The sequence below is a fragment of the Toxorhynchites rutilus genome, chromosome 2 (genome assembly GCF_029784135.1).
Source record: "Toxorhynchites rutilus septentrionalis strain SRP chromosome 2, ASM2978413v1, whole genome shotgun sequence".
Classification (NCBI taxonomy): domain Eukaryota; kingdom Metazoa; phylum Arthropoda; class Insecta; order Diptera; family Culicidae; genus Toxorhynchites; species Toxorhynchites rutilus.
In genome coordinates, this window is record NC_073745.1 from 333,518,186 (window position 1) to 333,530,264 (window position 12,079).

The 12,079-nt window shown below is 35.9% G+C and overlaps 1 protein-coding gene across 1 annotated transcript; it reads left to right on the forward strand.

The window, feature by feature from the left end:
- The first annotated feature begins 10,335 nt into the window (after positions 1-10,335).
- LOC129768747 (protein mono-ADP-ribosyltransferase PARP16) lies at positions 10,336-11,862 on the forward strand. The gene is made up of 2 exons (XM_055770605.1): positions 10,336-10,826; positions 10,909-11,862. The coding sequence occupies exons 1-2, from the start codon at positions 10,638-10,640 to the stop codon at positions 11,791-11,793; spliced, it is 1,074 nt and encodes a 357-aa protein (XP_055626580.1). The 5' UTR covers positions 10,336-10,637; the 3' UTR covers positions 11,794-11,862.
- The last annotated feature ends 217 nt before the right edge of the window (positions 11,863-12,079 follow it).

The window sequence follows — 12,079 nt, forward strand, 5'->3', positions numbered from 1 at the left end:
ATTTTTAAATGTATTTCAAAGTATATCACACTATGAGAGCATGAGTTGCATGCATAAAGAAAACGACTTGAAAAAGTTTATGTGAGCTACGATCAGTCGTATTATATGATTAGTCGGAACAGTTACATGAGAACTGAGGCTTTAAAATTGGATTTAGTATTCAGAGACAAACTTTAATGTTAATACTTGCTGAAGGAACGGTAATTGTACTACCAAAAGATTAGCACATTGACTAATTATTTCAAAAGGATGTTTTGAGAAAAACAATATCAGCAATGTAACAAGACAACTAGCAAAGGGATGTTGGATTCAAGATTCCTTTCTTGGCAACGAGATAACTTAGCATTAAAATGGAACGTTGTGTTTGATGAAAGAAAATCTTATAAGAGAAAAGAAAATGTAATTTGCATTTCCTTTAATGGAAAATATTATATAACACTGAACCTCAATGAATAATTTTCCAAAAAGAAACTTGAAGTTAGTTTATATAATTAACGGTTATATCAAATTACTAGTGAGAGCAATTATTCGAAATTTACGAATGTTTACGATTAGTTTGCATAACTGTATGCAGAATAAAAATGAAACAAAAAATACTATTATTAATAAAACAAATAATAAGTTATGTTTTCTAGTATAAACTTGTAAGTGTAAGTGTAAGGAAAAGATAATAATGTGAGTGAAATCAAATCACACAATAAAACACAGAATAAAGCGATACAGCTACAGATGGAAATATGTTCAAGCAAATGTATATGATTTAGAACATGTAGAACGACTATCAAAAATTTAAATTAAAATGTAGAAAAGAATGATAATACTGAAGAATTTGGTAAATCTATGTAGTAGATTTACGGAGTCCGGAATGTTACGGACAGCTGAGGCTTATCGCGGATCGAGTTACAGATCCATAAGATAAGCAATATTTGAGATTATATTTAGAAAAGACCTCCAAGCGAGGTATAGAAACGTTTAGAAAGGACCAATGTAAGGCAATTAAAAGATGTAAGAGCTCAAGTGTTTTGTTAGGCTAGAAAAAGCTTGTAGTTCGAAATTATTGCCGGTCATAAATTCAGAATGGACGAATATTTAAATAGCGTCCGGTAAACAATTTAATGCATGCATCATTTAGGATGCATTTTTATTACCCTTTTCCATCCCTAGCTGCGCTCAGCCAGATACACCAGCAGGGTGTAATAAAATAAAAGGATGTTATTTAGAGCGAAGGATGGAAAGGGGAAATCCAAGAATAAGATAGGCGCACCGACGAGGTGCTATAAACTTAAGGTATTTTCTTAGGGTAGTGCAGCCGTCTCAGACTGCACGTTACCATACGCTAGAAGAAGGGACAAGGAAGGTAGATGATCTAAACGAAACCGATATGTTATCGGTTTTCAAGAGAGAGAGAGGAGATGTTCCTCGTCAATCTTAGTTTAAGGAACCATGTATATATTGTGAAACTTTTGAATAAATTTTTTAGTATTGTAACAGAACTCACGCGAAAGCGTTAAAATTTTTCTTTCAATAGAGAAATTTTTCAGGCGTAGTGGTAACATCCATGCCTCTCATGCTAAAGGTCACGAGTTCAATTCTCACTCCCGACATTCTTCCAAAAATGGAAGTAAAAAGTGACGAACCAGCCAAATGAATTGAAAATCACTATAATACAGATAAAAAAAAAAAAAAAAGTTTTGAGTCAAGTATAGCTCTAGGCCGAAACAGTTGAGTCGGGTTAAGCCCAAGGCCAACTTATGCAGAAAAGTTATACATCGAGTTTCGGTTACAGTTGAGTCGGGTCAAGCCCAAGGCCAACTTGTACTAAAAGTTTTGAGTCGAGTATAGCTCTAGGCCAAAACAGTTGAGTCGGGTTGAGCTCAAGACCAACTTGTACAGAAAAATTATACATCGTGTTTCGGTTACAGTTGAGTCGGGTCAAGCCCAAGGCCAACTTGTACTAAGAACAAATAAATAAAATAAAACAATCAAAATTTATTGAATGTAACTCAAGGAACAGTTGAGTCGGGTCAAGCCCACCCAGCAAACATTAAATCGCATAACAAGCGTATATATAACATCATATGCCCTAAAATTTGGTTGGCATATAATGCGCCTAACTGGCATATGCATGCAAAAGTGGAGGCCATATACATACATGGCAAATGCTTATCGAATTTTTTTGGATGAATATGCCACTTTGACCGGCGATTATGTTGGAATTGAATTGCGATCCAATATGAATATATTCATGAAATGTCAAAGCACCAAATACGACTTTTGTCACACTCATATACGATTTATCACAGACATAGAAAAAAAAACAAGCAACATATTTTCGTGAAATATTTATTATAGCCTCACGAATCGCCATTTGTATATGTGAGTATTTATGTTTGTAGAAATAATAATTGTTTGATTGACTTGTGTTGGGAGTGGAATATGAATGTTTGAAATGGCACAGATTGATGTTTGGTGAAAACTGCTCCGATGCGGGTTCGAACTCCGGTCGTCTTGATTATCATCCACCAGCTATCTCGCGCGGCTATCTGAAATTAGATTCAACAGCGGTTTAAACTTTCGAGTGCATCAGCCTTTTATTGACATTTCAATATGATGTAATATGTTCTTTATTAGGATCTAATATGATTTACTGTTTCATGATTTTCTTCAGCATGCAACACGATTTACTACAGTACTGAATCGATTAAAATTATACGCTTATACGACACACAAACTGCATCAGCGTAATATACGCATATGATGCGGATTAAATATATTTTACGACAATGTACATCATAAAATTGATGTTTATTATACCGAATTGCGACTTAATTTGATAATGGTATATAAAATCGAGTTTTTACATTTTATACGATTTCAAATATACACGATACATACTTTGATTGATATTATATGCGATTATGATTTATTCGGATTTCTTGTAAGACTTGGCACGTGCAAAATTATACGATTTAATGTTTGCTGGGCAAGGCCAACTTGCTGAGTCGGGTAATGCACAATAGCAGCATATACAAGTGAATGGATAAAAGAAATGAACAAACATTAAAAATAAATTAATTGAAATAATTATATAATTACAGAAAACAGCCACACTGCCGCTCATGAAATGAAACAAAAGAAAATAAGCAGCGTTGACGTTCAACCTAATTTCAAAATTGCTTGCACTGATACCAGTCGCAGTTTGCGAACGCGAATATTTACAATATTTAATGTTAATTTAATGTGAGTGATATTTCGTCTTCGGGGGAATCAAGTGAAGAACTGGAAAATGTTGAGAATGGAGAAAGGACAGGAATCACTTTAGTGGAGATCGGTATATCGCGTAGAGTTTTCGAAGAAACAAAAATGATAGAGGTTAAGCAGGGAAAATCGGCATCAAAAGTGTTATCGGGTACGTGGCGGTTCAAGCCTTTTTAAGAGAATTCGCCCCTCAATATACACAGAGCGGAATCAGAGCAACGTAAGGAAGAATTTATTCAAACGCTGATCAGATGTTCTGCATGGGATATCGCGACGAAACTTTAAGATGAGCGATATAGTTAAGAATGATTTGGAACGGATTACGGCGAATGGTAACAACTTTTATTATATTCGGATAGAAGTTAACGAGAGAAATCAAGCGATTCGGCGGATTAGGTTAATTAAGAAAAATATATTTGTTTTAAAGAAAACATGCGAGCGAAGTTTTTTTTTGTTTTTTTCTCTAAATTTACCCTCATTTTTATTAAAACAGCGCGGGAGGAAGTTCCTGAATCAACATAAAGATATCTCAGTCATTTTGACAACACATGAATCACTAACAAAGGATCCTAAGAAGTCCTGTTCGTCTGAAGGTGCATTACCAGATAACGGAGAATCAATCACGAAGCGCCTTGACACGTAGCAGATCAGAAAACCCCAGAGATTCTTTAATATGATCGATCAAGCTGATGAATGAATAAGGTTTCTTGTACAGTGTTTTCTGGTATCGTTATTTTAAATGTGAGGGGAGGATGTGGTATTCTAGATTTAGAGTGTAATTGGTGTGACAGCACGAGGGTGTTGATTATTACATTTAGAGAGAAATGGAAGTCGGTTTTTGAACAATTGATAGTGTTGTGTGTTGTTGATTGTGGGAATATCACATAGTGGAGGTTATCTCCTCTCACCTGTAAACTGAATCCAGTCGCTTGTGCTTTCTCAGTGGGCTGCAGGCGAGTTGTGGCTTGGATGTATGGGGAGGATGGAGAATTAAACGGAAGTTTATAAAACTTTATTATGTCATAATGTTTTGATTAAACGATACGTATGTTAACATTTCGGCTGAAGAGTTTATATGGTTGACGTCTGGATGGCACTTCTTGCAGAAATTTACTCGATTATCACAAAGTACCATCTTTCAATGGATACGTATCAAAATTTGACAGCAATCGGTCGATTGGTTCGTGAGTTACAGCATTGAGAGTGAAGCAACTTTTGGTATTGTGGAAAAAAATAAAAAATCCGAATTTCATGTATTGATAGAGCATTGCTTTTTTATGGAAAAAATACAGTGCAAACCAAAGCAAATATTACCGAAATTGCCAAAATTACCAAATTACCGAAACTGAGGCCTATTTTGAGGAAAAACTGAAAGAGTACTATAAAAATGGTATCGAAAAGTTTCAAGATCGCTCTAATCGCTGTATCGTTCTCGGAGGTAATTATGTTGAATAATAAAATTTAATTTTGAAAAAAAATAGTTTTACTGTGTTACCTTACAAACTTTTCTGCCGAACTGATATTATGTTATTATGTGCGGAAGAATCGATTTGAACCCTCACCCCCCGCCAGAAAAAGAGAGTCTATCATATTTATTCAATTTATTTATATTTATTCGTTTCATTTTGCACTACTGAAATCGTGAATTCAGAGACGCGGTCCGCCTACCGAACGGGAATGTGTAATAAGCTGAGATAAAGCAAACTCCAATTGGCTAAGGCCATCGTACTGTGTAGAATATAACATTCGAAAGTCAATATGAATCTGAACTATGACGAACATTAGTTATGAACATTTGAGAATATGATTTGAATATTCAATACTACTTACTAGCTGATATCCGTAATTCTGTTTCTAATGCCGAAAAACTTTGAAAAGTGTATCAACAGCGGGAGTGTTTTGAAGATTATGTTTCTCTTACTAAATCACAGTGAACATTTTTCTAACGCTGTCGTCTACGGTTGAATGTTCAATTGGAGCCAAGTTAACGGTTGGTTTGAGATTTTTGACGTAGGACTACGTCTTTGATTTCTATACAGGGAGTCACTCTACAAAAAATGTAACGAAAAATTAGGCGATTTCAAATATATATACTATATACCATTAGATAGGAAATTTAAATGGAAATAATATGGTAAAACAAGTGAACAATTTAGCAAATGAAGTAGGAATGTTTTTTAGATTTTACTCGCTGCACGTGTTGTGGGGGAAGAGAAACAAACAACATGTTTGCATACAATTCAGGCGTTAAACTCCATGGAAAAGATGGGCAAACCATTCACAGACGGTACGAAAGAACTAGTTCGCCAAAACGATTGAAGGCACGGTTCTTTCTTGAAAACGGTAATTCGCCGTACGAACTGATTCTGAACTTATTGATTGCGATCAAACTGTTTGGGAACGAACTGTGCTGCTGTCAATATTATTATAAGCACCTACCACAGGCAATGTTTCAGATTTCTGTTGGTGTGATTTTGTCAATAAATATTTTTATATACATTTATGAGCATCGATACCAAGGCCACAGAATGTCGACTTACGACTTGGTCCCCTTTGACTTTACACCAACCAGTTAAGTCCTACGTCAAGTTTCCATTCGTGCCTCTAGGCTCAGACCTTACTACTTTTAGTTTGATAAGCTTCTTATGAATCCTCACGAGCCGGCTTTCTTGTTTGAATTTTAAATCTTTATGATATTCTTTTCCTCCTGAGTTGCGCCGCATCGCCGCAACCACCGCATCGGGGGTTGATATGTGATTCCTGTAAGGATCACCCAAATGTCAAGGAATTGTTAATCTTCGTACTTACAAAAAATCAGCATTCCTCCCTCCTTAAAAGATTTTTTTATGTCGCTTTATCGTTGTTATGCAATTCATGTAACTTTTTTCCTATTTGAATAAATGTATAGTTGATGAGGCGTATTCGTCAAATAAACCATCCGTGATATTGATCCTAAATTTCAGTTTATATTTCGCTATTGTGCCAACAAGCTTGTTCGTGCTTTGGCTGGAGAATTCTCCCGTGTCAGTCTTTTCCATGAGTGATCTAGTAGAGATTTCAGTTGGTTCGGACTGAATGAATATTCGCGTAATTTTTGAAAAGTACCTATCTACATAGAACTTTCTCTTCATTGGCTTTCTCTTTCTATAACCGCGGCCTTGCAGACAGATTTGGTGTCAGTTTTGCCACATAGTTTGATAAACGAGGTTTTCTTCAACACTCCTCATCTTCGAACACATCAGAAAATGTTCTCATCGATGAGAATGTCGATGCTGTATTAACCCTTTGCGGTCGTTTGGCTGCTCTCAGCCACCACAGCAAAGAAGTATACTATAATTATAATCTATGCGACTATGTATCAGTTCACACTTTTTCTAAACGAATTGTAATGTTATGTGAACTTATTCACGAATCGCAGCGGTGCTACTATGAATAATAGATAGCGGTACTCAGTAGAAACAAATGTTTCCATCTTTCCATGCTTGAGAAAAGGATTAATGAAAAACTCTATGTGTTGCGGCACTGTGTAGATGTAAAGAACATTGTTCTGTATGTTCAAACAGAGTGATAAAAGGCAAAAGACGCCAAACTAATTACTTTTGTGATACATGAAATGCATATGCATTTTGGTGACTATTTCGAAATATATCACACGGAGAAGAATTATATCAAATATTTTTTAAAAATAAACATAAAAACATTGTTTAGTAAATACTTCAGAGGTTTACAAAAAAATAAAGGAATCTTGTTCATCTTTCATAATTTTACAACTTATACATATACTGCATACAATCTCACAAAGTTATACATCACTGCTTTTTCAAGTAAAAATAATTGCAACTAGTACGACTCAAATGTCAAAATTTAATACGACTGCAAATGGTTAAACTTGTAAGTTCAATTTCGAAGCATATCTTAGATTTAGTATCATTGATTGGCATAGTTAGTATGAACTTGCCGATGTTGATGGTATCCACTCAAAAATTCGCATCCTTGTGCTTTAGTAGGAAGAAGATAAACAGTGTTATGAGTCGATGAGGCTTTTGCATCTTTTCGCTTTAGGTTGAACAGGAGGAAGCAGTATTACTCACTTCATATGAATGCCAGAATCACTCTCATTCAGACTGATTCGAATGCCATAAAATTGATGCGTTGGAAAAAAAATATTATTGAGATCAAGCCATTACTAATTTTGGATTGTTATTTTAAAAAATCTGAAAAATCTGTAAGTCTTTATGAGAACCAAAAATGTCAGTAATCTCTATCTACAGATTCTTGATTCCAAAAAGTCTGAAAAATCTGCATAAATACAGATTATTCTGTAGATATGGTAACCCTGTGCACAACAATATATTCTAGTACCTCCTTCTAGTAACAACATCAAATATCTTCACATCTGGCAACTCTTGTTATTTGTGCTAGTTACCAAACGGTGGCGCGCTTGTTTATTTTTTTGATGCGCAATGGGGATGCCAGATAGTTTTTTAAAGTATCTTCATGCGAAACGAAAAAAAATGTCTTTACAATCGAATAAAACATTCTAAATCATATCGCATGTTCTTTGGATTTATACTGTAATAAAATACCTTTTATCGAACCTTCCGTATATTTTCAAATTTATTGTTATTTAACGTGGAAAAAATGCTATATTAGAGGGGTCTCCGTAGCCAAATTCCTTGCATGTCCGTTTATTAAAGAACGGTCGTGAACTCAAAGCTCAAGACCCTCAATTGATTATCTTTGTGTGATGTTATAGAACAACCACGTCAAATCAACAATCATCAATTAATGGTTGTCTTACATCGGTAAATTCTTTGATTATGATTTGGTGGCCCTGAAAAGGGCCGTTTTGTTTTGTTGTTCGGTATTGTTTGTTCACTCCACCAGTGTATACCGAGTGATGATGATAGAAGTATGATAAACAGTCGTTGGATGGTGCGTATCAGATAAAAGATGCCGAAGTAGAACGAGATATGATGAAAACCGCCATCTGTGATCCTAGACGAGATGCCTCCTGTGTTATGTATGGATGAAATAAAGAAAAAACTCACCAATGTAATATAAGATAATTATCAATACCGAACGCATTTATCTATTTTTCTCATCAGTCAAAACTTGTTACTTTAATATAGAGAAAACATATTTGAAATGGAAAAGGTAATTTTCTTTTATAATTTTTACTTTGTGATTGTTTATTCAACCCAATGCTAACAAAACCTATACTATACTATATGATATGGGAAATCATTTTTTCTAATATTTCTTCACTTTTCCAATTTTTCTCGCCGTATAAACTTTCCTTGGGTGAAAATGAACACAACAAAACAGACAGCTTAAATCGAACGACCCGTTCTCTAGCGGGAACACACCTTGGTTTTTATTTATGAAAATTGAAATACAGTAAAACCTGTTTTTGTGCGGTTTTTTTGTGCGGTGTATGAAAAGAAGCATATTTGACGAAGTTATCGTCCATTTAGTTTTTTTCGATGGTTTATATGCATTTCAGTGCGAAAAAAGCATATTTGCGTCTCAATTATCCACTTCTGAAATTATACCCCTCCACTCATCAAATGCTCTAAGTTTTTCTAAGTTTTTGCATGACATGATTTCTAACAGCAACGTTTCGACATGCAACTAAAAGCATAAAACAGGCCTAGCAACCGAAAAGGCAAAGTGTCCCATCGCAAAGCAGGGAACAAAAGGAAATTGAAATTGAAATTGAAATTGAGTTATTTTCTTGGGGGAAACTTTTTTTATGCGGTCCCTATCTACCGCACAAAAAAAGTTTTTTCAAAATGTGTACCGAACACACAAAAAAAGGTTATCGTTTCATATATCAAGTCACTTTTAACACAACTGCTATCATATACAATTTTACACCTACACTTGTGCTAAATTCTTCACAATAAACGATCGGTCATTGATATGAAATTTCACGAACAACCAACAAATTCTAAATTCAAATTTTATTAGCTGGAATTAATCGTATCACTCACCTTACTTGCAATACAAAAATGCCCCGACTATATTTGCAATGCTTAGTTCACCCGGGCACCTTTGTTTTAATGTCTCTGTTAAGGAACATTTTTCTGTAGGAGCAAAAGCTCCCCCTACTTTCATGTATTTGCAATGTCGATTTCCTCCAGGCAGCTTGGTTTTGATGTCTCTGTTAGGGAACACATTTCGGTAGGAACAAAAGTTTCCCCTAATTTCATGTATTTGCTATGCCGATTTCCCTTAGGCTGCTTGGTTTAGATGTCTCTGTTATACCATGGACAGACGTACAACTGTACTAGCGTTGTACGTGTACAGCGTTGTACAGATACCACGATAACATGACACACATACTTTGGTTGTACATTGTACCGCATGTCAAACTGACAATCAGAAACTTGAATTTATTGCATTGTATTTTCACCAATACTTCAATGAAAAAGGTTTTTATTTAGCGTCTACACTATGAAATTAGGACAGTGGTTGAGATTTTTCAATTGTTCGATAGTTTCATGACATATATTATTTTCTTCAATATAAAAAATTGTTATGGTTATGGAGTGCCGGAATCGATTCACGCAAAAATTTCATCAGTCCATCATGAAATGACTGAGCAATAAGCGTTTGAAATTGGACAATTTTCACGATGTGCTCGATTTTCGATTTTCAATTTGTACCCCAATATGTTCCCGAAAGACGTAATCCTACGTCAAAACACAGTCGAATCCACCTCTGCTACATTCAAAAATATTAATGAGCCTGTGAGTGATATTTAGGTCAGCAACCATTTCTTGTTTTCAACGGTGCGTGCATTTACGAGAGAAATACAAAATTTTTCAAACTATCTTCATAAAATTTGAATTTAAAATCATGTCTTCAAATGAAAACAAGTCTGCACATCTGGCATCTCTGTTGAGTGATTGAAGTGACAGTGCGTTGTTTTTATTTATTATTTATCTGGGCCTTATTTACAAAACAGCGGTCATCTCAGTTCCAAAGCGTGTAGAAGTATATCCTAAGGTGGGCCAACTTACTAAAACCACTCTTCAGCCATCTTGGAAGTCTACTGTGTTTTGTTTGTAAACAAAACACAATACGCTAGTGCCGAAGCTCGCTCCTGATCAGTCTGTCTCTTTCACGCTACAAGCAAATAATTCCCCTTCTGCTTTCTTCCGTACTGCTTTCATATACCGCTCCCCTACCCAACTTAGTGACGAAACGGCCTCACCTAGTACCATAGACCCGTCTTGCTCAGTTCCAGACCATTATTTTATCGGCATTTCATAAAATCGTTTTATTAGGTTTTATGTTACTTCTAAATTCTAGTTTTTCTTTCGCGAATAGATTGTAGTTTTGAGGCGCTTACCAGTGGGTGAAAAGCAAAGATGGGCTCCAACGGGGATCTGGAACACAAGCGATTAGTTTTGAGGGAAATAATCGACAAAGATACAAAAGCTGCGGATCTACGGATATCATTATTCGTGGCCGCCGCCAAATCATACAAGTATGACTCGTGTTTACAACCATTTCCACCGAAATTTCTGGTTAATAAGGAAAAAAACATCCAGAAGTTGGTAAGTTTGCTCCCATATTTTAGCCTATACTTGAACTACACGTAATCCCAATTCGCTTATCAATCGTATCATTTTTCCACAGAAACGAATATTGGATGAGCTGCCTTCACTGAATGAATTAGAACTATCAAAGCTGAGTGAGGACTCATTACACCTTCTTCACTGGATCATTTGCATCCAAAATGAGCCTGGCTTACGAACAGTGCCAAAACCTGAATTTGATTCAATACTTGCCAAAGCCCCGTGCTTGGTCTCATTCCAGAGACCTCACGCAATATTTGAAGTGCTTCATCGAACGGATGCACCCTCCGAGAAGGCGTTCCAGCGAAATTTGCACCAATTCAACTCTTCCTATGCTTACCACGGAAGTAAACTTTTTAATTTTTACTCGATTTTGAACTACGGATTGCAGCAGCATCTGAACAAGACTGCGCTGTTTGGGGAAGGACTTTATCTCTCGGCAGAGCTGCACGTTAGTGAAATGTTTGCGCCTTTTGGTTCGAGCTGGTCCGAATCGGCACTAGGGAATCTGCTCGCTTGTACTGTCCTCTGTGAATATGTAGATAATCCCGCTTATGTCAAGTGCCAGATAGAGAATCAACAGTCTGTGATACCCGAGAAATACATACTGATCAAAAATAACGATCTGGTTCAGATTAGATATTTACTAGTTTACGGAACTAAGCGAGCTGCGATAGCCAGTATAAAAGAATCATTTGGAAGCAGGACTTCTACACTTCGTTCGCTGGATGTGAACAGGAATCATGCAGCACCAAAAAATCGTTGCATACGTTGGATGACGGCGAACAAAAGCTGGTTGCTAGCTGGTGGATATTTCCTTATGCTGTTTGCGGTTGGATTCATGAATAGTCGGAATGCACATTATATGAAGCAGATGTTCATGCAGAAAATAAATCACATGTGTAATACACTGTTTGGCAATATTGGTGAAACACAACGAGCCTAGAGAAGATAAGAACTGGGTGAAAAATGTTGCTATATTATTTGCAGGTACAAAGAATGGGTTATTAAGAAATCGACTATTTTCTAATTTATTGAATCCGAAAATCATATCTTCTAATTGGATGTATAAAACAAATGAATAAATTGTGGAGACACGCTCGAATTGATTAGCCCCTTGCACCAAGTATACACGCGCACACATACCATCATATATTTTAGGCAGTTAGTTTTTCACTAAGATGTTTTTCAGACTGAGATGCTTCCATCAGTCGACGCTAGAACAAGAGAAT

Excerpts from the sequence above, each read along its gene's own strand:
- LOC129768747 (XM_055770605.1), top strand. The coding sequence starts at position 10,638 with ATGGGCTCCAACGGGGATCTGGAACACAAGCGATTAGTTTTGAGGGAA. Across the intron at positions 10,827-10,908 it reads AAAAAAACATCCAGAAGTTG|AAACGAATATTGGATGAGCT; the intron begins GTAAGTTTGCTC and ends ATTTTTCCACAG.